The 27,614-nt window shown below is 39.3% G+C and overlaps 2 protein-coding genes across 5 annotated transcripts in view; both read left to right on the top strand.

Annotated features, from left to right (window-relative positions):
- Window positions 1-12,946, top strand: part of LOC308701224 (SLAIN motif-containing protein-like) — a 32,928-nt gene extending 19,982 nt beyond the window's left edge. For 2 of the 3 annotated variants that reach the window (XM_081383414.1, XM_081383415.1), the window contains 5 exons: window positions 1,676-1,816; window positions 3,936-4,226; window positions 7,489-7,629; window positions 11,711-11,993; window positions 12,077-12,946. In XM_081383414.1, coding sequence (XP_081239540.1) covers window positions 1,676-1,816; window positions 3,936-4,226; window positions 7,489-7,629; window positions 11,711-11,993; window positions 12,077-12,146 — 926 coding nt within the window. In that variant the 3' untranslated portion in view covers window positions 12,147-12,946. The remainder of the gene's footprint in view (window positions 1-1,675; window positions 1,817-3,935; window positions 4,227-7,488; window positions 7,630-11,710; window positions 11,994-12,076) is intronic. The other variant, XM_081383416.1, reaches the window with a different exon arrangement.
- Window positions 12,947-13,270: 324 nt separating this feature from the next.
- Window positions 13,271-26,829, top strand: znf711 (zinc finger protein 711). 2 transcript variants are annotated; one of them, XM_081382775.1, is made up of 9 exons: window positions 13,271-13,476; window positions 14,720-14,805; window positions 15,504-15,601; window positions 16,317-16,748; window positions 18,604-18,762; window positions 19,505-19,642; window positions 20,484-20,621; window positions 21,101-21,232; window positions 22,591-26,829. In XM_081382775.1, exons 3-9 carry the CDS (start codon window positions 15,526-15,528, stop codon window positions 23,766-23,768), a joined length of 2,253 nt encoding a protein of 750 aa, XP_081238901.1. In that variant the 5' UTR covers window positions 13,271-13,476; window positions 14,720-14,805; window positions 15,504-15,525; the 3' UTR covers window positions 23,769-26,829. The 2 variants fall into 2 exon arrangements, with proteins under 2 accessions (XP_081238901.1, XP_081238902.1); XM_081382776.1 differs by having other exon boundaries at window positions 13,337-13,472.
- The last annotated feature ends 785 nt before the right edge of the window (window positions 26,830-27,614 follow it).

Raw genomic sequence — 27,614 nt, forward strand, 5'->3', positions numbered from 1 at the left:
TCACCGCGACGGAGAGGCAGAACGCACACACTGTTTATTTTCTTTATTTTACAAAAGCACAATGTTTTGATTTGATTGGAAGTGGACACATACAGAAGTAGAAATACCACAGATTCTTTTTTTATATTTATTTTTTCTGTATGACCATAAATGACGGAGAAATTTAAGTTTATAGTGCTACAATGTGGAGAAAATCCAGCAAAACGCGCCGGCGCGTTTGTCGACCTCAGAGGGTTAAAATAAACGATATGGTGAATTCAGGTTGATTGGGACACTTTTTTGCCATTGAGATGACCTGAGATAACCTGAATTCACCCCTATGCAGTCTTTATAACAACTTGCAACATTCTTCAGTCTTTCTAGCAGACATATTTATTTGTATAAATTAAATAGAGATAAATCCTTATTAAAGCTATAAAAAAGTTTATAGTTTATCCTTTTTGTTGTTTGATTAACATTAATGACAGCAGCAGGTTTATTAGACTGCTGTCACTTTAAAGCCAAATGCATGGATCCAATACACTGATACACATCCAATGTTCTCACAACTCTGTGTGTGTTTACGTGAATACTTGCCAAAACAGATATGTATACATAATTGTGTGTGTGTTTGTCCATTCAAGCGCAGAAACACGCGAAAGAGAGCTCAAATCCGCACTCGTGTGCTGTCTGAGAGGCGGCTTTCTGTGTGCGTACAGAAAACTGGACTGAATTGAGCTCTCTTTTTTATGTCGTCATGCTTTTTCAGATTTATCCTTATGTCATGCAGTAAATGTATGCCAACTAACTTGTGTCCCGCTGGGTAGATCAGCACGTTACAATTGAAATGTGTACATCTATCACTCAGGACATCAGTTCTAACTGGAGTCTGGATCTCTTCCCAAATCGTCCCTCCCTAACATTTTCGTCTTGTTTTTATTCATTTATTTCGTCATAGTTTTGGTCATTCAAAACAGTTTTTTTATTTAGTTATAGTCTCATTTTCGTATGTGAAAAAATTTTGTTGACTTAAATTATGACAAATTATTCATCAACTAAATTAACACAGCATAAGATGACGTGAAAGAGAGCTTATTTGTGCACAGTCTGAGATGCGGCTTTCTGTAATGTAATACGCACACACATGACGTCACCGTTTTTACAAATTCATGGTTTTGTAGCTTGGCACCTATACAAATAGCATGACAAATAGCATGGTTTGTAAATATAACAGTATATTTTCCCAAAAAATTAAACTCGTTTTCAAAAGTGTGTGTTTTTTGGCCCTCAAAACGCCGGTTTTGTGTAAATGAACAGCCAAAACAATGTCTTGTAAACGGCCTCAGAGACTCGCTCACTGTCAGGATGAAACTTTATGCAAAATAGAAAATACTCTAACAGTACAGATAAGAGTATAACAGTCAAATGCAAGTGGTGGCCTGGGGAAAACGCATCTCAAATGTGTTAAAGCTTTAATATAAAGCTTTCTCATGTTTGCACTACTTGTTTCCTACACTTTTCCCACAGCAGTTCAGTCTGTGCCCGGTTTTCCACAAATGTGTTATTCACATATTAAAAGTGTCGTGACTCGCAAATAATTTCTGTCCACAGCACGCAGATGCGATTAATCGATAATCAAATTCTCTGACGATTAGTTGTTGCAGCTCTAATATTGAGTGTATTCTGTTGTTTCCAGGTCACATGGGCGTCCACTCTGCTCTCAGCTCACAGTCCTCTATTGACAGTGAGTTAAGCACCTCGGATGACTCCATCTCCATGGGCTATAAGCTTCAGGATCTGACTGATGTTCAGATAATGGCTCGTCTGCAGGAGGAGAGTAAGTATGCTTCGCTAAGTATGCGACACACTTCCAGACCCTGTGAGGTTTTTACCTCGACACAATGCACCACTTATTCATGCAAAATGCAAATAAATGTAGGATATGAAAATGCTTTCTAGCATTGTTGTTTGTTTTGAAACTCGTTGCTTCAACAGAATGATCTGATTATGGTTCAGGCAAATTATAGACAGCTGTTATTTGTGTATCGAGAACACCTTTTAGAGATTAACTTGAGTCTCTTGTGTAACTATTACACAGTAGTTGAAGGTGAAAGCACACACGTTTTATTATTTGACAAACCACAGGGGTTTGTAGTCTGCAGATGATTGGACAAAATATTGGTAAATTTGAAAAGGAAATCAAAACTGACCCGGTTTACTTGCTACATAAATTAACTAAGTTCAGTTGCTGGTATTATTTTAATTCCAGTTAACTTCCACAATCCCTTGCTATCTCAAATTCAAACTTTGTTCAGTCTGGTATGGAATGGCCACTTTTCACCATCAGCAATTTTCTACGGACAAAATAAAACCCTACATAATATTGAATATGCATTTTCTGTCAGAAATGTAATTTCAAAAAGGCAGTTTCATGTTGAAATGTATACGGTAGAACTCGGTCTCAAAGAGTCTTTCATTATAAACAGTGATTGCCTAAAACTATAAATCTGAAGCCAACATACTGTTACTAAATACTGTAACTTCTACAGCTTGCAAGCTACATTCAACAAACTCAGCATAGCACACTGTCAGAACGGACTGATAGTCTCGTCCCCATACCCTCAAATAGGGCGTTTTTGAGGGAACAGCCATTTGCAGTGGTGTCCGAAACCATAGTGGACGTTGAGTGCACTTATTCAATCCCACAATGCACTGCAATAACGAGTGTACAACTGATGAACGCTCAACGGCTGTCCGAATTCGCTCACTCGTTTTCATTCACTCCTTCCAGTGACCAGTATTTTGTGGACTAGCGTAGGGATAAGTGAATGAGGGTTTAGGAGGCGATTTCGGATTCAGCCTTTGTCTTTTTTAACTGATTACGCTTAAAATCCCATAGACTTCCATAGAAAATGCCTTTTTTCCATAATACCTTTTAAAGTGTTCAGCCTGTGTCGATCAAACTTGGCACTAGGGATATCAGCACTACAATCAAAAAGATCAATAGCAGTGTTGCTACAGACACACAGACGGCTGCTTTCCATGTGTGCATGTGTCCTGTGAAGAGCGCTTGTGCCGAATAGTCAAATACACTTCAAAATCGTTAGTACTATACCAACTTCAAATGGCGCTTTTCCACTGCATGGTACGGTACGGCTCGGTTCGGTATGGCACGCTTTGGCGCATTTCCACTGCATGGTACGGTACGGCTCGGTTCAGTACGGCTCACTTATGGCGCATTTCCACTGCATGGTACGGTGCGGTACGGCTCGCTTTAAATGGTACCACCTCTGTTGAGGTTCCAAGCGTACCGTACCGATACTAAAATGTGACGTGAAAACACTGCAGATCACTGATTGGTCAGACAGAATCGTCACTACCAGCGTCATTGTATTTACAACACGAGACACTAAACCCGCTAGATTTAAATAGCCAGTAGACAACAGCCAACCTGTTTTAAAAGTTTGCTTAAAAAAAAAAGAGTATAAACTTCAAAAAAAGAAATGGCTGAATCGTGGTCAGTGGACGAGGTGCAGACGTTCCTCTCGTTGGTCGCCGAGGAGTGGATGGGGAAACACGGAATGAAAAATTCGCATTTAATATGATGTCATGGTAGTAGAGACGGCAACTATATAACGATCAGTCCCACCCACTTTGAAGCGGTACTAACTGCAGTGGAAAAGCAAACGAGCTAAAGCGAGCCGAACCGTGCCGTACCGAGTCGAGTCGTACCACGCAGTGGAAAAGCGAAGCGAGCCGAACCGTTCCGCGCCGAGTCAAACCGTACCGAGCCGAACCGAGCCGTACCATGCAGTGGAAAAGCACTAAAAGTGTTGATTTTTAACTTTCAAGTTTTTGTTGTAATAATACTACTACTAATGTCATTCCATCAGCAGTTTCAAATGAAGCTCTTTTCTTCACCGTTACAGCCAGCGGCTTGTCTTTGTGTGTTTCAGGTCTCCGGCAGGACTACGCCTCTACCTCGGCCTCGCGCCGCAGCTCGTCGGCCTCCCTGCAGTCTCTGCGTCGAGGCACATACAGCGATCAGGAGTTTGACTCCTACAGTCTGGAGGATGAGGAGGACGAGTGCTGCTCTCTGCCTCAGCGTCTCCAGCGCTACTCGCCCTCGCCGCACAGCTCTCCTCGCTGCCTCTCTCCCAACACACTGGCGGAGTACAGCCGGCTCGCCGCCCCGCGCCCGCGCATGTCCCGCCGCTCCCTGCAGGGCCCGGGGTCCAAGAGCGAGGGTAGGATGTTTAGTGTTCAGCAGATTCAAAACAGCATTTTGAGGGGTACAATACCTGTCAAGAGTTCAGGATCGGTAAGATTTTTAATGTTTTTAAAAGAAGTCTCTTCTGCTCACCAAGGCTGCATTTATTTGATAACTAAAAATAAACAACAGTAATATTGTTAAATATTATGACAATTTCAAATGACTGTTTTCTATTTTAATATATTTTAAAATGTAATTTATTCCTGTGATGGTAAAGCTGTATTTTCAGCATCATTACTCCAGTCTTCAGTGTCACATGATCCTTCAGAAATCATTATAATATGATGATTTGATGCTCCAGAAACATTCATTATTATTATTATCAATGTTGAAAACAGTTGTGTACACATTTTTGATGAATAGAAAGTTCAAAAGAACAGCATTTATTTGAAATAGAATCTTTTGTAACATTATAAATGTTTTTTTTATTTATTTTTGACTTTTGATCAATTTAATTCATCCTGGATGAATAAAAGTATTAATTTATTTTTTTTCTTTCCCCAGAAAAATTAAATAAAAAATTCTTACTGACCCCAAACTTTTGAACGGTAGTGTTTAATGTTACAAAAGATTTCTATTTCGGATAAATGCTGTTCTTTTGAACTTTCTATTCATCATAGCATCATGAAATACAAATGTAAATAACTGTTTTCAACATTGATAATAATCATAAATGTTTCTTGAGCATCAAATCATCATATTAGAATGATTTCTGAATGATCATGTGACACTGAAGACTGGAGTAATGATGCTGAAAATTCAGCTTTACCATCACAGGAATAAATTACACTTTACTATATATTCACACAGAAAACAGCGGTTTTAAATTGAAATAATATTCCACAATATTACAATATTTTTAAATCAAATAAATGGAGCCTTGGTGAGCAGAAGAGACTTCTTTTAAAAAAACATTAAAAATCTTACCAATATAAAACTTTTAACTGGAAGTGTACATGAGCCTGGTGTAAATGTGCTTGTAGAACAGAGCTGATTGATGAACTGCGTTACGGATGCACTGCCCCTTAGATATTAAGGATCATTGATGCTGTTGTAGAAGGATACATTGTCATGAGGAATTTTCAAATCTTTGTTTCTGGATGTTAGCTTATGAAGTTAGCAATGTTTTTGCACCAAAAAGTTGAAATATTTGCAAAAATTATAATTTTCCGAATGTTATGTTGTGTCAAGGGTTTACATATAGCCAAGTCAAGTAACCTTTTATTTATATAGCACTTTATACAATACCGCTTCACAGGAAAATAATCAATGATGCAAAAATTCTGCAGTAAAGCAGCTCTAAAGAAGACATTATTCAGATCAATTCAGTTCAAGTTTTGTTCTCATCCGATAGTGTAAGTGCAGTCAAATCAATAATATTACTGAATATTAAGCGTCTTATAAACACCAACGTAGCAAGCCGAAGGCAACAGTAAGGTAAACTACACCAGCACATATTTAACTTGAGTAAACTTATGTATCTATGCACTGATTTGATTAACAGAACTCTAACAATGATACTCTTGGTCTCTTAATAGCATTAAAATCTGGCATAACGCTAATTACAAACACACTTAAAGATTATAAATAAACATGACACTGTTTTGAACTAAAAACTGAAAACTTTGTATGCGTTTGGCCATCCATTTACACGACAGCGGCATTTTGGGGGCCAGAAAATGCTAACTTTTGAAAACTGGTTGAAAACAAATTTGTGAAAACGGTGACGTCATGCGTATTACTGAATAATACAGCATTTTTGTTTTCTTGGATCCATGTAAACGGGGATCGTTTTGACAACATTATCATCTGTTCACGAAAAGCACAAAGGAAAAACTTTTCAGTTTAGTGCATCGTTGTCGTGTAAATGTGCCCTTAAAAAAATGTATTGAATGTCTGCTGAAAAAACAACTAATTCGGAGTCCTTGAAATTCTATCATCAGGAACCTGAAACTATGCATGACCACCTATTTACACAGCGATCTCGTCTATTGGGTAACCCATAACTTTGCGATGAGGTGGCGAAGTGAGAACTGAATAAATACTGTTATTCCTAAATAATAGAAGAACTAATGATGAAAGTAAAATGCGCAGCTGAAAGTCCCTGATCATTTCAGTCTGATCTTGACAGCTTGAACGGCACATTTCAGTGCAAATTGTTCACGAGTCTGTAACTGAGTAATGTCTAACTTTGCAAAGAGACTGTTACTGAAGGATGGGGAATATAAAGCAGTATTGGATCTGTCAGCAAAGCCGCAGCTCACAACAAAGCACTGTTACTAATTTCGATAGGGGCTTTCGCACCGGAGGAACGTTTTCATAGTTCCTAGAGCTATTGGTGGAAGTACCCGGATTTTGGCGCGTTCGCACCGCAGGAACTAGGAATAATTTTAGTTCTAGGAACTCTTTTGAAGGAACTAATTTCTCTCCTGCTTCAGAGTCGGTCTAAACCAGCACTATAGGAACTACAGTGACATTAGTGTTCGCTGATTGGCCGAACGCACGCAAAACAACACCATTTAAAAAAAAACTGGGTGTGTGCACACAGATTATAGCCTATACATTTACTCTACAAACTAACAGTGATAGATGGGCCTCTTAACCTCTACGCTGAGGAGAAAATCCAACGTCACTTTGAGGGGACCAATCCAAACATGATTATGTATTTCTGCTCAGCGACACTGGACATCAACCACACGGCAAACGCTAATACCTTTTCAAATACTGTCTACTTTCTATGTATATCAGTTCTATCAAATAACGTATTAGACAGGGCTGTTAGACAGATCGTAAACTAGTGAACTAGCTCTGGCGTTCTCATCGCCGTCACAACAAGCGCGGCTTACGTCACTTCAGAGTTCCTACTGGCGGTGCGAATGCAACCCGGAAAACTTTCCTAGGGGAACATTAGTTCTCGGGGTGGCTAGTTCCTATAACTAAGTTACTAGCACTATCCGGTGCGAAAGCCCCTAAAGTGATAAAGAGGTGCTCCGAGGTCTTAAAGGCTCTGACCCTTAGGATAAAAAGTTTTTATCCAGAGGGTTTATCATGAAAGTGGTCATGATAAACTAATATAAGTGGACATCAGGGAAAACACAGCATGGTGTACAACCCCTTTAATAATATTGACTGGCTGATCAGCATTGCACCTGCATGTATTCCTTCTGCATCTCAAACAGCAAGATGTTCTCAATGGGCAGGTAGTGTGTTAAGCAGGCTGTGTGTGTGGTTTTCAGAGGAGCTCAGGCACAGCATGCCTAACCTGACCCCGCGCACCAGCCTGCACTCTCTGGAGGCAGTCAGAAACAGCCGCAGCATGGAGGCTAACTTACAGAGCTCAGGCAACCGCACGTCCCGTCTGCCCCACTCCCCGACAGGTTGGTACCCCGCTCCTCTGCTTCTCCTTCACCCTGATCCCTGTTCCTCAGGTATAGCTGTGTGATGATGATGTGCCTCTAACCCACTCTTTCATAACAACCCCATAATCCCCATCACAGTGCTGAGGTGAATGGATGTTGAGTTGTACAGGTGTGTGTCTGGTTTCTGTACGACCACTCCTTGAATCTGAACCATTGTTGAACTAACAATGCACTATCGGTCCAGTTTCTCCCCCCCTCACCCATCATCCATTATTTCTGCTCTTAAAACCTGTTGCTCCTGTAGTGGCAGTTTGAGCCACTATAGCACATCCTTTGATGTCCAGGGATGATGTATTGTTGTTGGCCCACCTGGAAGTTAGTATCAGCCTTGATCCCTTGACAAAAAACTATTTGTCATGAAAAAGTCCTGTGACCAACAAAGGTTTATGATACGGGTCAATATGATAATCTTCACAACTGAACACCATTTTATGAATCTTGAAGCTTAAATTCAATCGGCAGAAGTCAAAAGCTAAACATGGGCTATAACAGTCACATGACTTAAACATCACCATCACTAAGCTTCCAACAATGCTTTAAGTCTATGTCAAAACAAAACAAACATTTTCCCTAAAAGTTAGGCAGAATAGTTTGCTAGAGCGTGATTATAGCGAAGTAGCGAGTTTAATGTCCCCGACAAGCTCTCTGGTCCCATTTAGCCACTTGTTAGCAACTGCATTTTCAAGTCAGGTAAAAGGTTTAATAAAATCACAAAGGGGTTTTACTGGTGTATTTTATGCCTTAGAATAAAACTTGAAAATATATTGAGCTTGTGTTCACCACAGACCTTATTTCAGGCATGACTTCAGGACTTTGGAATGGGAAATGCTAAAGTGCAAACTCGTTTCTGTGTTTTGGCCTATAAAATACGTCATCCCTGCAGCACTCCAGTACAGTTTTGCCACTACCCAGCTAGGTGCAGTTTAATTTCATCATCCAATTACTAAGAGTAATGTGACATGAATGTGGGTAGTTTCGACCTACAGCCAACTCATGTCCTTTGGGAGTTTGGTTTTAGACCCAAACAACAAGACCAAAAAACTGCCATTGCGATGTCATTTTACACACGATTTAGACCCTGCAGGGCTCCAGACTGTGACCATATGGTCGCATTTTGTGACCTTTTTTCCTGCTAGTGCGACAATTTTGTTAAGAGGTCGCACTGGAGACACCACCACTTTGCTCAACTGAGAAGAGCTGCCATTTCTGTTGCATATGAGAAACATCAAACGGCAAACCAATCGAAAGTGGAACGAAACCGCTCTAATTGTTTGAGGTGTGTGGACCGTTTATCAGCTCGGAGCATTAATACAGCGCAGCGTGAGCTCAGAACAGGTTTACTCGCGGGCCGATCTTGAGCATGTGACACCATTACTACACAGCGCTGCGAGATTCAGTGAAAAGCATTCAAATTCAGCCCAGAATTCTCTGTTATAAACCGTATCGGATCAAATGGAGCTGACGTGGAAACCAGGAGAAACATTGTGCCATGAACAAACAAGTTAGAGAAGGCTTTTCAGTCCACAAATCACCAACATTCACCATGGTTTTAATGTAGCAACGCTAACTGAACTAGTCATGGGATTGTGGCTGAAATAGTCAAATGTTTTTTACATTATTCAGTTCAGGGTTCGTACCACCTTTTGAGAGTGAATTTCAAGCACTTTTCAAGGGAAAAGTAAGTTCAAGAAAACTAGCATTATGTGGCAATTTTTTTTTTTTAAAATACCATTATAAATTACCACTATAACCAGTAGATGGCGGCAGAAGATTACTTGTTGACTTACTAGCCATTTCCACTCCCTAATAATATATGGAAAAAAAAGTAGGAAGTCACATAGTCTCATGAAAAACAAAATCTTTTCTTAAAATTGTAACTGAATTACTCAGAAAGCAAGTAAAGAGCGCTTCTTTTATAATCACTGAAGTTGTCTGTGTAATAAATAATACTATATTCTACTCTTATTTAATGTACCATTGTTCTTTTATAGTATATTTATTACAGTATTTTTAAATTTTCCATATTAAAAACTAGGTTTTTGCATGTTACTGTTGTTAATAAGTTTATTTTATTTGCAGCTCAATTCAAGCGCAGTGTTTTACTGTCAAATTTCCAATAACCAAACCTGTAATATTATTAGTAACTGCACTGAAACAAAAGTAATTTCATAATTAAATCAACTTACAAAATCCCCGTCAGCGCTACCAAATCAGGTCTATCTGCAGAACTGCTCTCAACTGTTAGTCTGGAGCCCTGGTCTGGTCTCTTCTCTACACACCCGGCCTAAAGAGTCCATCTTGTGTTGAGTGTTTCATCCCTCTCTCTGGATATCCTGGGGCTATTCCTGTTACCATGTGTCCTAGCTTGATTTGGTGCACTCTTGTGTGTGTGGTAAACAAGATCTTTTACACACGCCAGTCTTTCCTGGAGGTCGCCCAAGGTTTTTGCCTTCAGTCACTCCCTTTGAGACTGTTGTCTTGGACAGATGTCTTGCTTCATCAGATGGCATCCAGCTTTCCTTGAGTATTTCGGCCCTACCAAAACATCCTCTGCTCAACGTTTCCCTCTGACTCCTGGTCCAGGGGCGTCATTCATGAAACACACATACAAATGGATCCTAAATTCCTAGGTTTTCATCAAAAGTGATGAGCAAATCAGGATTTAAAAAGGCGTAGGTCCACTGAATTGCATGCGTATTAAGTTATTAAACCAGTGATTAAAGTAATCCAACATTGTTTATTAAAATGTGATGAATAGAGAATCATATCTGATTATTGTCCAATGCATCATGTCCGGTGCCTTAATATTATAATATGTGCTAATGAGACGCATAATAACTGTTTTGTGATAATCGCATCACTGAAATTAATTCATTATGTTTCTGAATTCCTGGAATATGTCCATGTCTGGCACACATATGTTTTTCTGGCACACATGTGTTTTCCAGTAGAGTGCTGTGATTTTCTTGCATGTTGATGATGAGTTCCATACTTCATCTAAACCATGACGCCATATTTGTGAGCGACTGTATGTGTGGGAGTTAATGCACTCGTTCACATTGCGCATGGATTTAAGATGAACAGCGATTTATGAAGATTTTTGTTTGTGTATACAAAGGCATTTTAGAAGCTGTTGTACGTTCACATTAGGATCATTGAACATTGAATTTTCTGTCGAATTTGAACCACTGAATTTGTGGAAGCAAATTTGTAAAGCGAAATAAAATGGACCGGAAATTGCCTCTCGAATATAATAGGTTGTATTTTTAAACAGACCTAATATTTTGGAAGTGAAATCTGAAAAGTGAATATGGATAGTTAAATTTTTAACAATTAAAATGAGTGTGGAATGTTTTGAATTGAAATATTCACAAATATACGACCATGTTGAATTTCGGCCTGTAAAAATGCAAGCCCTAAAAATATAATGCATTAAAATTAGTGCTGGGCAACGATTAATCACATCCAAACTAAAAGTTTGTTTTTACATAATATGTGTGTGTGTGCTGTGTATAATTATTTTGTAAATATAAATACACACATATGCATGTATATATTTAAGAAATATTTGAATATATATATATATATATATATATATATATATACTGTATATATATTTATGCGTAATTTATATTATGTATAAATATTTTATATATAAATAGCACATTTTTCTTAAATGTACACATGCATGTGTATGTGTTTATATAAACAAAATTATTAGACACAGTACATACACATATATTATGTAAACACAAACTTTTATTTTGGATGCAATTAATTGTTGACCAGCACTAATTAAAATGCAAGCATGGTTAATGCTATGCGTATTTTTTTGTATCAAAAACATTTGTCATTCATTTTCTTCCACAGTCCTCATACTTGGTGTTTCCTGCAAGTGTCTAGGATTTTCTTGTTTGTCAGTGTGAAAGTCTTTCTTACACGTTCTGTTAAATGTACTTTCTGCTGGTTAAAATGCACCGCATTAATAACATGGATGAGGAAATTACACGAGTGTGTGTGTGCTTGGGTGCTCTTGCAGGTGTATCATCTGCACGGATGAGGGGCGATGGCCAGTCCCCGCTCTACCTGCGGGCTCCCATGAAAGCCCTCGGGCCCGTGGGCTCTATGACCGGGGTGCGACAGCATGCCAAAGGGCCTCCAGGGGCCCAGGGAGGGATGAGGAGGGTTCAGTCCCCGGGTCCCAGCAATGGTGCGGCGTACTCGGGCTCCAGGAGCGCTGCTGTAACCAGACAGACACCCGGAAGAGGCATGACCCCAACATCACCTTCTTCCAGAAGCAGACTTCCACAGACTCCCAGAAGGTAACTCAAAATCAGCCAAATACACTGTCGTTATTTCCAAAGTTATTTGGAGTTGAGGTTATTTAGCTTATTTCCCTCTATAGCAGATCCCTGGGAATGACCAAACCCTGTGCTCCCTTCACTGATGAATCCTGGAAAGATGGTTGTTACTGAAGCTCTGAGAACTCCACCTGTCGTCCTCACAGTGAAATCCAACGCGGCACCACTGCCTAAAAACCAACACCGAGGCCCAAAACAAGAGTGTGAACGACTCCAGAGTCTCAATGATAAGAGCAGCTGTGGAGGAACGGTGGATCTGACAGAGACTGCTACATTAATTGTAATATTTACTTGATTTTTTTTTTTTTTTTTTAAACATCAATGTGCTTTTAATTTCATGAGAATTGGTAGGTTTGAAAAACTGAGAGAACTTGAATAATGAAAAAGGTTTGTGTCATGTAATACATGTAGTTTTTGTGAAACAACGTGTGGAATTTAATTCATAGATGCTGTGGAATAACCTGCTGTTGATTTTGCATGTTTAATCTATTTTTAGAAATGAAGGATATATGATTTCTCTGTGGGGGGGGGGGGGGGAGTGTGAGAATTTTTAATGTTATGAAGGAATAGTTGGTTTCTGTAAAGCAAGAAATTTGTCTGTTTTGTGTCAACAAGACATAACAGAGCAATATAGAAGAAAAGTGTTCTCAAAAATGTATCTCGAAGGAAAAGAAAATGTACATTTTTTTAATTTTTATTGAGATCACATCAATGTGCCAAGGTACATTAATTACTACTACAACACTGTTTCTTAATTCAGAGTGCTTACTACACTTTCACTCCATCTGGAGGTTTGAATCTGAATTTTGATGTCTGTGTAGTCTAGGTTTTAATATGCACTAAGCCAGTTAAATTGGAGATATCTGGGTATGCAATGATATTGGAGTGCCTCTGAAAATCAATAAATCAATTTCAGCAATAAAACTAAATGAAGAGCAATTTTATTCATTCTAAAACACTAACACATTACAAACTCCATGTTTTAATGTTATCAAAACCGACCAAAATACATTTACAGTGTATGCGTTGTGTTGTTTGAGCGTGCAAACGTACAGAGGGGAGGAGGATAGCACAAGTGTGCAAGAGTAGATCTTTAATTCATTACACCATAACGCCACTTGCACCGTAACTTATTTAAGTAGATAGCGCAATGTTGTCGTATGAGGTGACGTAAAGTGTGCCGCGCGTTCGCTCTGCCCCACCCGTTGCTGTTGTCAACGAACATTCTGATTGGCCGAGGCTTAGAAACGAGCAATCTGATTGGCGGAGGCGACGAATCGAGGAGCGTGATTGGCTCAGGCCTCAGGCCTGGGAAAGAGCGTTCGAGGATCCTCAAATGTACAGGCCGCAGTAGTGCTACCGTTGGAAAATTAACTATAATAAATTACGACAATTTCGAGGGGATCGGAAACTCATCCACGCTCTGAAGGCAGTCGCGGAGTAGGTAAAGCGTTCTGGATTTGTGCAGCGTGTGTATGAAACGGTGGCCGTCGGCCCAGTCGGCCTGCGTGGGCCTGGTGTTGTGTTCAAGCGCGAGGAAGCGCCCAGCGCGCGCTCCTGCTAGCCGGACCCTACGCAAAACTAGCGAAAATGACGGTCGTGCGTCTCGCATTTGACGCATTAATCAATCATATATGAAGTAAATACAGAAAATGCGTCTGGGTTGCACGTTTTTGTGATACTTCGGGTTGTGTTGTACTCAAATACATGTTGACATATTCGTTAGCTAATGCTATTAGCCGTTTAGCATGTGGTGTAATGGCGGAGGGCAAGATGGCGCAGTAACGCGGCTGCATTTTGCGCAAACTGTTAACTACGTAAAGAACCGAATTCTCCTGGAATATTAAAGTGAATTTCGAAACGTTGTATTTTGTAAAGGTTTTTTAACTGTACCGAGTCAATGCAACAATCCAAACTTTGTTTCGATTGAACTGTCACATGGACGAGTACGCTCAATTACTAAGCCCACTATGGCGAAGGCTCACCTCACGAGTGTATCAGAGTCACGTGACGGAATTAATATTAATGAGTCCACCTTTGTCATAGTGGGTTCAGGTTACGCCATCATAACATAGACCGTAAAAATAAAATAATAATAATCATGATCACTGTCATGAGCGTAGCGCTGACAACGATTCGCACTTTTTCAGACATGGCAATCTTTTAAAAATAAGGCGTTATACTTCTGGCACTCTTTTTAGTGACCGCAAACATATAGTACTCAATTCCCTCCCACAAATAGAGATATGACGTCATGTTGGAAACCCCCTCACATAATTGTTATGCTTATCGCATTGTAATTACTAATGAAGTCTAATGTAATATTAACCGTTTGATTAATTTATTATAAGCAACCACTTTCTTGATATCAAGTTAAATAATTATTTTCTGCGTTTTGTATATAAAAATGTTATTAAGGTTGTTGTTATTATAATCTTAAAGAAATTACTGCAATGTGAACTTTCTGAATGATAGACACAGTTTATATGTTTATAAATCATTTTATTTTGCTACTGTGCTTGAATTCTTTGTTCTTAGTTTTAGGATATTTTGTTTTCTACACTTTTTATATTTGGAAACACAAACAAGAATTTGTCGTTATAAGTTATAAAATAAAAATAAAAAAATGTATTATAATTATATAAATGTTATATGCATTTCATTTCATTCTCTTCTGTTTCTTTCAGACACTTTCCTCCCAGATGCCAGATTCACAGTTTTTCTTAATATTTGCGACACTTTTATGTGAAGGGAACCACTGTCAAATGTGAAGGTTTGTTAAATAGCAGTTTTCACTCACAGTGCCACTTGCTTGTGATTTGAAAAGAAAACCTTTTTGAAAAATGAGTTGTTTAATGACTATTCATATGAATTGAGTGTGTTGGATTTAATTTTCTGTCATTTTGTGTGGGGCTGTCCCCTAATATTCGACTAGAAGAGGCTTAGTCAACCAGAATTGTATTAGTCGGTTAGTTGTAGAAACAGGGACAGAACCTTAACGGCGGGTCCTTGTTGTCCAAACGTTCGCATTTCATCCATCAACCTCAAATATGGCTTACCATTTAAAAAACACTTAAGTATCAAAAGGCGCGTCCACTATAGGCTACCTTCTTTGCAGCCGACACTGACTCGGAAAACACTAGTTTATTAATAAATAACTCAAATGTCTCCTTGCTATTTTTTTTTTGACAAATTCATTATCATTACTTTTGCCGGTGCTTTACGGCAAGCTTTATGTGTGCGCTCCAGTGCAGAATAGGCTATATTACACCCCCCACCCCAATATATATATTTAAGTAATTCAATTATTATAAACGTGTGATTAGTCAACTAATGGCTTAATTGAATGACTACTAGTCGACTAGAAAAATCTTTAGTCGGGGGCAGCCATAATTTCATGTGATTAATTTATATTTTCATCACCTTCCTCATATAGCAGTCCTTTTTTTTGTAATGTTTTCACTTTTACAGTATTGTGGAAAAATCCCAGATAATGGATCACGGTGGAGGGATCCTGGAGCTTCACAAGGATTTGAAAATGCCCCATACAATGATAATGCCAGATTTTGGTAAGGAACCGTAATTTAAATAATGAGTCAATTAATTGCCTGATGTTTGGCTTATTTTAGGTTATGCCATTGACTGATCGTTTTATAGAGTTCTTACTGTAATTAAAGTCTTTCAACCTCATTTGGTTTTTGGTTTGTATTTTGATGTATGTGAATAAATAGTGAGTGTTTACACCTAGAGCGATAACTATTTATTTTATTTTAGGATAATATATTTACTTATATTTAGGATATTTATTTATTTATTAATCTTTTTTTTTCATTTATATTTAATGATATATCTGTTATAATGTTTTTTGGTGTCCCTAGTAATTTCTTCGGAATGCATGGTTGCAATAATGTTTTTTTCTTGTAGTTTTGAAGTGTAGTATTTGTTTTTTTCTTATGCTGCTGTAATGTCTAAATTCCCCCTTATAAACAGTTTATTTATTTTATTTTATTTTTTAAATCTTAATTATAATACATTATTATTATAGTAAAAAAAAAACTAAAACTGCAAAGTTGTTGTAATCATTATAATCCCATGACAATGAAGTCCACATGAATAAAACAATAACCTCACAGGAATCACTCTTATGCCTTTCCAAACTAATAAGACTTTGCATTTTTGGGGGTGAACTATCCCTTTAATGAAAAACAAAAACAAATGAACAATATTTATGAACCCCCACATTAAATACTTATTCAGTTTTGTAAACATGTTTGTTGTGGTCAGTTGCAGGGATGGGTGGCATGGCCCACATCGACGGCGATCACATCGTGGTGTCGGTGCCGGAGGCCGTGATGATCTCGGACGAGGGCATCATGCTGGAGACTGACCTGGAAGCTGAAGTGGTGGAAGGGCCTGACATCTGTCACGAGGACGTCATCACCACCGAGGGAGTGATCCTGTCCGAGTCGATCCTGGGGGCCGAGGTGGCCATCCAAGAGGCTCTGGAGACGGAGCCTGATCAGGTGTTCGTGGCGGACCTCATGTCACCTCACGATCAGAGTCCGCTGGAGCACGACCTGGTGTCTGCAGAGGTCATGGTGTCGGACTCGGAGACGGTCATACAGTCACATGACACCATGCCGTCTGATGTCTCTCTTAAAGTGGACGATGAGGAGGATGTGAAGAGCACTTCAGAGGACTACCTCATGATTTCCTGTGAGTTTGCTTTTACATGCCAGCTTGGATTGTAGGGCCGGGACAATAAATCGATGCATCGTGAATCGAGAAACTATTCTGGATTTATTCTAAGATTTTCCGAATGCATCGCGACTCTTTCTCGAATCGATTCTGAGCTTAGTTTTTAACCTCAGATGGCACTGCGTGCTTTAGAAACAGCCGTACTCTGCTGGCTTCCACTGCCTTACACACACCACTTGAACCCTCTATAAAGTAATCATTCAGAAATAGGGTTGGGTACTGAAACCAGGCACTGATATGGAACCGGTACCTAAGTAACCGGTATGTAACCAGGCCGAATCAAAACTCAGATTTCGGTGCCACTTAAATGCCTCAGCTGTCGAAATATCTGCCCTCTGGTTCTCCGAAACGGACGCAAGAAACATCATCACCACATGTGATCACTAGTTCGTCACGTACGATTGTTCACACTGGTGTGATTAGAACGTTCAGATCGCATGATCATCAACTTTGTGTTGGCTGGCGCTGAGCCAAACAACATTTATAGTTTGTAAAATACACATTGATGTCCATGGAAGATGCATTAACAATCCTTTCAATTATAAATTGATGACGTGTTTAGATACACATTGTGTAGGCAACTATAAAATTGAATCTATTCTTCTCACACTTACTTTAATGTATTTCGGGAGAAGTGGATGAATTGACGTGTTGTAGGCCTAAATCTGTAGTACTAACATAGCGCCCGCCCATTGTGCGTTATAGATCAACTAACATGAATCATGACATGATCATTATAAAGGTTTCTTAAATGACAAAACACATTCACCTACATGTATTTAAGAATACAAATATCAGCCAAAGATTGACTGACATGTAACGCAACCAATCATAGTTCGTTTTGTTCCGCATCATGTTTAGTGTGAAAATGTAAAGTCGATGTCCCTACAATAACAGACCGGCATACATCTAATAAATTATTCATTCAAGAACGTTGTGCAAGTTTAAGTTGATTCTTAAGTCTAAGAATCAACTTAAAAAATTACACAGTGTAGCTTTAAGGTGATGCGTTCTAAAATAACGTTCACCTTGTGCAGGACATGCAGTAAGTCAGGAGAGGTGTGTATTTGGCCAGAGAAGGCAAAAAATATGAAAAGAATTGCTGAAATTTAAAGCTGGTTTTGACTACTTTGGTGTTATTAGTACTGTAGTGTTATTTAGTGTTAAATTATTGTATTTGGGTTAGGTGGCTTAGGTTTTATTGTGAATTTGTAATGTAAATTTTTTGCTTTGTATTTAGACAACTTAATTATATCTTTACTCTAAAATTGTAATATATTCAGTTTTAAGAATTTTTTTTATTTTATTTTATTTTTTCAATAAAAACCCGTTCTTTAATGTCATTCACCATCGTTTTGAGGCTCTCTTTTTTCTCTTTTTTTTTTTTTTAAAGTATCCGTTTAGGCACCGGTACCGTTTTAAAAGTATCGATTTGGCACCGGTATCGAAAAACCCCTAAACGATACCCAACCCTATTCATAAAGTTCGAAAAGGTTGAAGCAAAGTACAAGGGTGTTTGCAGTGGGCTGTTTACATGAATCTCGCGTCATAAAAGCATTCTGTGGTGCAAGTACATTCTCAGCCTCAGCTGAACGCACGAGCGCTCTTCTTCGTGAGCATTTGTGTGCGGCTAGAAACTAGCCTAGATCTGCTGTTAAAAACTAAGCTCAGAATCGATTCGAGAGAATGGCATTGGCGATGCATTTGGAAAATATTGGAATTGATCCTCGAAACGCGATGCATTGATTTATTGTCCCAGCGCTATTGGATTGATTGGATCCACAGCAATGTTTGATATTTGGCTTCATTGCAGTGGATGAGGTTGGGGAAAAGCTAGACATTGGAGACGCCTCTTTAAAGATCAGTGCAGATGTGGGCCAAGATGACGACGGCTCGAAAGAGGACGAGTTCAGCTCTGAGGTCATCAAAGTTTACATCTTTAAGGCCGATGGAGATGAAGATGTGGAAATTGGTAAGGAACACATTTCAGATATTTACCACAAGCTGATTGTTACGACTCATACTCAGTTTTTTTTTTTTTTTTTCAGAAAAAATGTCCTTGTTATTCAGAAAACAATACAATATATCGCACTATGGGAATTAAAAGGTCAGGCCTTAAAGGGTTAATTCACCAAAAAATGAAAATTAGCTAATGATTTACTAACCCTCAAGCCATCCTAGGTGTATTCGTCGAAGAATGAAGAATGTCATATACACATAGGATGAATTGAGGGTGAGTAAATCATGAGCTAATTTTCATTTTTGGGTGAGCTATCCCTTTAAGGTAGTCAATGATATGCTGTTTTTAAGTCACATGACATTTGAATGTCCCTCCATACTCTTCCCCACTGTCACCCTCTCACGGAAGACACCTGTTCAAGTGCTCCAGAAATTGCTCTATTAACGTCATTTCTAAACATTTTTGCCTCATCTTTGATAAGTAAATTAGATATTTTTATTCTCAAATCAACTTTGTCTTAGATAGTTTTACTGTAAATTGAGAAAATATCAATGTTTCCAAATGGCAACGCTGTACCACAGTGGAATTGCAGTAATGTATTTCGATTACGTAAGCGTGGCAACCGTAATCGCGATTGGAAATTTGATGAATTGTGTAGCCCTAGTGTAGAGTAACCTCTTATGAGTTAATATCAAGGACATGTTGATTCTCCATTCATGCCCTGCAAGATGAATATGTTTGTATGGTGTTGTAGGCAGCACAGAGGTGGTAGCAGAAAGTGATTTCCCCAATGGGCACGCGGTGCTGGAGCCAGTGGTCTCAGGCCGGCTGCCCAGAGAGAAGATGGTCTACATGGCTGTGAAGGACGTCTGCCATGGAGATGAGGATATCAGTGAGTTCGGGCTCTTTTTAAGAAGAGTTAAGGTCCTTGCACACTGAGTCCGAAATCCTCATCCGAAATTTTCACACGTTAAAGGTACATGCCGACTTTTTGGGACTTTAGCTTATTCACCGTATCCCCCAGAGTTAGATAAGTCCATACATACCCTTCTCATCTCCGTGCGTGCCGTAACTCTGTCTGACGCACACACCGCTAGCCTAGCTTAGCACAAAGACTGGAGGTAAATGGCTCCAGCTAGCATACTGCTCCCAATAAGTGACAAAATAACACCAACATTTTCCTATTTACATGTTGTGATTTGTATAGTCACAGCGTGTGCAAATAACAAGGTCACATGAGACACAGCCATCTAACCGTAAACATACTGGGAACTATATTCTCAGAAGGCGAAGCTCTGCTACTTCTGCGGAGTGATTTACTCCAATTCTACGAAATCTGCTCCTCACCACAGGGCTTCTCAAGTGCCGCGAGCAAATCACTCCTCACGGAGATGAAAAGGGTATGTATGGACTTATCTAACTCTGGGGGATATGGTGAATAAGCTAAAGTCCCAAAAATTCGGCTTATTCCTTTAAAAAATAAATATGGCCTCAAGTTGTGTCAATCACATTTACACACTGCCTCCGAAACTTTCGTCTATCATAAAAAAATTAGGATCGGGTTAAATTTTCTGCATTTTTTCCTCATTCGTAGCGAGCATTTTGAGACGTGTTTTGACAATTCACATTCACCAAATGAATACGAAAATCTCTGACTCAGTATGCAAGGACCTTTACATGTGCCTACAGCATGTCAAAAACTGTGCTTATGTTATACTCTTTCCTGACTGTAGACTGTTCGGAGATGACTGACCAGGTGTATATGGAGGTCATTGTTGGGGAGGAAGAGGCTGCTGGGATAGCAGAAGCGCAACTGGAGGACGCACCAGTTAACAAGAGCTTTGTTCCTGCGGCCTGGGCAACTGCTTATGGTCCTACACTTTTTTTGTTGCAGGCAGAGATACAAATTGTTTTAAATTAATAGTCCACCCAAAAATGAAAATTCTGTCTGAATTCGGTGCAGCACTACCGTCCTACCCTAGTATTGTGACCATATTTAAGTCTTCTGAAGTCGTACGATAGCTCAGGGTCTCCAGAACATTTTTGTCAGCCAAATCCCTGATATTTGCACTAAGCCATATGGTGATTTCAGTTTTAGTCCGATTAACTGTGCAGCCTTTATTTATTTATTTATTTTTAATTAATTATTGGCTTTTATTCAACTCACGCCTAAGGGCTCTCGAACCCTTGATTGGAAAACCCTGCAAAAACCGATGACAGAATTGTAATTTTTGGCTAACTGTTACCTTAAAACTTAACATTTATAAAAAACATTCTCCTTTCCTTTTAGTGCATTTATAGGGTGTAAATGTCCGATGCAAACACCTTACCAGTCATGGCTTTCCTACAGGAAGCAGTCTAGAAAGTAAGAACAGCGCAGGCACTCCCTACCTGCAGATCTCTGACAGCATCAGCTCAAGCCGAGCTCTCAAGCAAAAGATCAAGAAGAAGAGGAGGGGAGAGACGCGCCAGTGCCAGACAGGTATGATCTTCTGCTAGTGCCACAAACTGTTTTTAAAGGGTCACGAAACCCCAAACCCCAAAACACATCAATGTGCCCTCAACCCTTTGTTTTTCCCCCTCCGCTCATATTTTAATATTCATTTGTCTGTATAACGAGTGTGTTGCCGGTCTGTGTTTTATTGGTTGTTGTTGTCTCCCCTCTTCCCTTTATTGCCATTTGAAATGTTTTTTTTTTTGTTTTTTTTATGAAGCCAGTGGTTAAAAAAATTCTAATATTTACACGCAAGTACTGAATTGAGTTCTTTTTATTGCGCTTAAATGGTCAAATACATACAGAATTATGTCAAAATGCCCTTCTTGGCGAGGATCCTAGTAAACACAGTTGGTTTTGTCTTAAGTGTAACGTAAACAGTTGAGTGTTTGTCAGTATAAAAGATCTGTGCACTCGGACTGAAAGTAACGGCAGCCTAATAAACCTGCTGCTCTCTGTGTCATTAATAATAATAATAAAACAACAAAAGACAAACAGAAAATCACTCGCTGATCTTGACCGAAGAACCTTTGAAGCTTTAATAAGAATCAGTGTATTGTATTCACACAGCGATGACTAGTGTTTTATTTTTTGTTTTACATTTTGATCATTCAGTTCTGTAATGTTTCTTCAAGTTTTTTTCAGGTAGGTCTATCTAACAGTAAAGCACTCTGTTTCATTTGTATCTTTGTCCTATTGTATTTATTTGTCCTTTGTTCTTACTGTTTACTTGTCTTCAATAAGCTTGAGGACTTTTAACTTAGGCTAGTATTAGTTTTTGCTGTGATGCTGAAATTTGTATCAGTGGTATTGGTATTAATGTCATCTAAAATGTTGGCATTGTAACAACCTTATTTTCAGAACTATATTGTGATATTGTTATCAACTAGATACTGAAGTGTGTTCATCTAACACAGAAACGAAAAATTGCAGTAAAATACTTGGAATTTAGGAGAACATTTTTCCTTTCAAACGTATTATAATAAATTTCAAAATGTGAGGTTCTGTTATATGTAGCTGACCTATATTTAGTAAAAAGTAACTGCAAGCTTGTATGCAATATTGCTACGCTGGGTGTCTGAGCATTAGTGCCTGTTAACCTTCATGTAATCGAGCAACTATACCAAATAATGATAGATTGAACAATAAGCATCACCATTGGGACGTTGAGATGTTCTCGAGGGTGAACTTGACCTCTATACTGCGCTCAAAAGTCCTTTCTAAAAAAGGATGTTGGTGGCAGTGTTTCAAAAGGGAAGTAGTCCTTCCTTTGTCTCGCCACTAAAGTGCGCTACAGAAGTAAAATGTTGACCTGCCTATTTTCAGCATGTGCTCCTCTGTTTTAGCTGTAATCATTGGTCCTGATGGGCAGCCCCTGACCGTCTACCCCTGCCACATCTGCGGCAAGAAGTTCAAATCACGGGGTTTCCTCAAACGCCACATGAAGAATCACCCGGACCACATGTTCAAGAAGAAGTACCAGTGCACCGACTGTGACTTCACCACCAACAAGAAGGTGAGTTTCCACAACCATCTGGAAAGCCACAAGCTCATCATCAAGAACGAGAAGATCCCCGAGTACACGGAGTACACGCGGCGCTATCACGAGGCCAGCCCGCTCAGCTCCAACAAACTCATACTGCGTGACAAGGAGCCCAAGCTGCACAAGTGCAAGTACTGCGAGTACGAGACCGCCGAACAGGGACTCCTGAACCGCCATTTGCTGGCTGTGCACAGCAAAAACTTTGCACATGTGTGCGTGGAGTGTGCCAAGGGCTTCCGCCACCCTTCTGAGCTTAAGAAGCACATGCGGACCCACACAGGCGAGAAGCCCTACCACTGCCAGCACTGCGACTTCCGCTGTGCTGATCAGTCCAACTTAAAGACTCACATAAAGAGCAAACACGGGACTGAACTGCCCTTCAAGTGTGGCCACTGCCCACAGGCGTTCGCCGACGACAAGGAGCTCCAGAGGCACACTGAGATCTTCCAGGGTCATAAGACTCACCAGTGTCCGCACTGCGAGCACAAAAGCACCAATTCCAGTGACTTGAAGCGTCATGTCATCTCGGTGCACACGAAAGACTTTCCACACAAGTGTGATGTGTGCGAGAAGGGCTTTCACAGACCCTCCGAACTGAAAAAACACGCTGAAACGCACAAGGGGAACAAAGTACACCAGTGCCGGCACTGTGATTTTAAGACATCGGACCCTTTCACATTAAGCCGCCACATTTTGTCCGTTCACACCAAGGACTTGCCGTTTAAATGCAAGCGTTGCAAGCGCGGCTTTAGGCATCAGAACGAACTCAAAAAGCACATGAAGACTCACAGCGGTCGCAAGGTCTATCAATGCCAATATTGCGAGTACAACACTACGGACGCTTCAGGTTTCAAACGGCATGTCATATCCATCCACACTAAAGAGTATCCGCACAGGTGTGACTATTGCAAGAAGGGTTTCAGGCGACCGTCAGAAAAGAACCAACATATAATGCGACATCATAAAGAAACCCTACTATGATGCTCTTCCATCCCCAAAACAAGATCCGACGCTCTTCAGCTGCATATGTCATTTAGATGGCCTGCATTTAACAACCTTCTTATTTAATGTTCCGCTTATATGTAAAGAAACAAATCAAAACTGAGACGCGTAACAGTAAGTGGCTAACAATATGGTCTTGGTCAAAGTTTTCATGTCACATCTCTCGCAGCCTTTGCTTTCCCTGGAATGGAAAAGTAAAGAAAACAGTCGTTCAGGGTCTCAAATGCCTATATTTTTATATCCACTTTGCTGTAAGCAAATCACATCCTTTAATAAAGGGATAGTTCACCCAAAAACTAAAAATCTGTTGTCATTTACACACCCTCATGTTGCTCCAATCATGTATGACGTTCTTTTGTAGAGTTTAAAAGATGTTTCACAGAACGTTCATGCTGCTGTCGCTCATTAACTGACAAGTGGCCGTCAAGCTTCATAAAGGATGAAGAATCACCATATAAGTGTCATAAATGTAGAGTTTGTGCTACACATTTTGTGTGCCTGGTCACTGTATGCTTTCGTGTGTTTGTGTGTAAAAAGCAGCACAATGATGTTGTGTTCCATGGGAGAAAACAACATGGGTTTGGAATAACATGAGGGGAGTAAATAATGACAAAGTTTTCTTTGATGGGTGATTCCTGGTCCGAGCAATCATCACAGGCCGTAGTCAGGAGAAACGCCATATTGAATTTTACGCAGATGAAAGCGAGGCCAGACTTAAAGTCTTTACAATGGCATTCACTGTATAAAGATCCTAGATGATGTCACTTAAATCTCGCAACTTTCAAAAAGTTTTTGTCTGCTGAAATTCTTTGGGAAAGATGTTCCATCAGATGAACCATCGGTATGTTGTACTTTTATCCTTCACAGCCACTTTATTAACAAAAAATAAATAAATATGGCGCTACCCTGACTACGGTCTCACTTTCCTGTTTTTCTCTGAAGTCATTAAATCATTAGATGTATTTTACCGACTGGTATGTCCAGGTTTTACTGTACCTTTTACCATTTTGTAACCATCATGATGTTAATTTGAGCAATTTCTTTTGTGGTATCTGAAATTGTACGATTCAAGCCAGTGCGTCTTTTCCAGCGTTTCCTTACCGTTTGCTCTCTGCGATCCTAGTGTCTTGAGCGCTCCTTCGCGAATCAAGCGATTTGTTGTTGTTAACTTTCTGAATACCACTACAAAAATTCAATGTTTATGTAAAATGAAACGTTAACATGGCGAACATGCACATACTGCCAATTATTTCGGATCTCCTGCGTCATGCCTTACATGTATTTCTTTTGCACTGAATTCAGTATGAATCGATTTGTGAATATTTTTAACAAGTTTCAGTTGTGCTATGATAGATGTATACATTAACAAATGCAAATCACATTAAGAGCACCTTTTGCTTTTAAAATGTCACTTCTGCGTTATTTATTTTTTAGTTGGTGGGCAAACATAGACACATCATCCAAAACCAGAAGCCATCCAACTTCCCGCCTGTAAAAGACCTCAGCGATCAAAAGAGGCTTGTCTTGATATCTAGCTCTAATAATTGGCATAGCTATGGACTTGTAATATGACTGTAGTTAACATCAGTACCCAGCAACTGTAGGACTTCACAGCGAACCGTACATGGTGGATTTCATTCATGGGTGGAGGTGGAGAAAGAGTTGGACTTGTTAATCATGTTTTTATTGTCAGACTTCCTAATGTAACAGTCACTCCAATGTTGTCGTGTAAAAGCCTCCATTATAAGCTCTGTCGTAAGAAAAGGAAAAGGAAAAAGAAAAGGTGTTTTAAGACTTAATTAGTGAAAGTGGATGATTTAAAACAATTAGTTATGTTTCTTGAAATTACAAAACGCCACTTCTAAAGGTTCGTCATCTGCACTGAAAGAAATATCACTAAAATTTCAGCATAATGCATGTTGTAAATCTTGCTTTTGTGATAGACATCTTCACTCACAATTAAATTGGTTGTTTTATGTTAGAGGCAGTAAAACAGAACATTGTTTAACTGATCAAGAACTTACAAAGTAGTCCGTTATCATTTATGTCATCAGACGCTCAGGTAGTGTTGTCAAAAGTACCGACTTTAAAAAAATGAAATTACAAAAATGTGTGGATACCAGCATTTAGCGTTTTGAGCACTGTTGCACTTAAACACCTCTGATTGGCCATTGTGTTCACGCGCTCAACATCTGTCTCTGATTGGCTACAATAATCAACAATTCCAAAACGTTGTAAATAGACATCTTTTGAACCTTTAGCCAATCAGAGACAGATGTTGAGCGTGTGAACACAATGGCCAATCACAGACATATGTTGAGCGTGTGAGCACAATGGCCAATCAGAGGTGTTTAAGAATCCGTTCAACAACGCTCAAAATGCTAAAGGGGAAATACTGGTATCGTCACTTATTTTAAATTTCAGTTCCAACTTGATACCGAAGTCGGTACTTTTGACAACTCTACTCTCAGGCTGTCATTCATGAATCACAAGGAGAACTCTGTGTGTGTGTGGTTTGTATAACCATTCTTGCGTAAATTGATGCACTGAATAGATGCAGCAGTTTGCGATATCGTTTTATGAGCGATTCACAAATTGGTTCTGCTCGTGTTTTGTGAATGAGGTCCGTTGCTGTTGTGGCTTCTTGAATTATCCCAACCATAGTTCGAAACTCTCCTGTACAGGCAGTGGTTTGGCGGAAACCAAGTGGTGAAGTGTGTGCGAGCAGTCTAGATGTTGCTGTGTTTGTTACAGTTGTGGTTGGAGATTACCATTCTTCATGAAAATAAAATTCATGCATTTAAATTATTTTCTTTTTGGTATCGGCGACAGATGGACTACTGGTGAGGACAAATCAAAATAAATACTTTTCAAAAAGGATTCTTTTGCTTTCAGAAATGTTCACACTCAGGTATTTCCTTGACATTTAGCAAATAGCACTTTTCAGATGTAACCCAATTAACACAAGTCTAAATAATTCAATGGAAATCGTTTTAATCTGCTTATTATAAGTGTTGTATTATGCCATTAAAGTTAATCATAAATACTCTTCTGTCACTGTTCTGTAACCTTACTATGTGTGTCTCATTCAACTTCCTAGTTCAGTAGTCAGGGCTCATTTTAAGGGCTCTCAATCGCAGAATCCTTCATGTGGTTGAACTGTTTGCTCTCTAAAAGTCCCACAATTGATGCTCACTATGTTTCCTTAACAGAAATCCTGAAGCACAAAACAAATTAGCACTCGATAGTCATCATGGCATGCGATAGAAGATTTGAAAAGACAAACTGTTATTATATGTCAGCGTGAACAAACATGGCTAGACAGGTAGTGAACTTAATCTAGTTAAAGTGTAGGCTAATTGAAAATTTGGCGCTGCCTGTTGTTTAAAAATTCCAGTGGTTTTTGCAAAGCAAATATGTAGCCATGTCACCGTAAGCAGTCATGTGTCCCGATGTTTACTGAGACACAGTCCTTGACCACTGTTCGAATTCATGTACACCAGCAAACTTCAAGGGGAAATTAAAATGAAAACAAACTACATTTCCAGTTGTTCCAGACTCTAAAATATGTTGGGTTGAAATATTGAGTCAAACATTTTTAAGAATCCTTATCCAGTAAATTATGAACAACTAACTAGTCATGGAGCCTTTGAATATTAATGTGAAAAAGTCCAAAATGTTGAGGACCACTGAGGCACACGATAGGAAGCTGATTGAGTTGCAACTTTGAGTGCTTTCTGTCTGATGCACTTCTTCAACTGTTCTTAGCATCAGCCCTCAGTTCACAATGTGCCGAACTCTCCAGAATGCTTGACCATGAGTCGT

Source organism: Scardinius erythrophthalmus, assembly GCF_964197995.2.
Source record: "Scardinius erythrophthalmus genome assembly, chromosome: 13".
Classification (NCBI taxonomy): Eukaryota; Metazoa; Chordata; class Actinopteri; order Cypriniformes; family Leuciscidae; genus Scardinius; species Scardinius erythrophthalmus.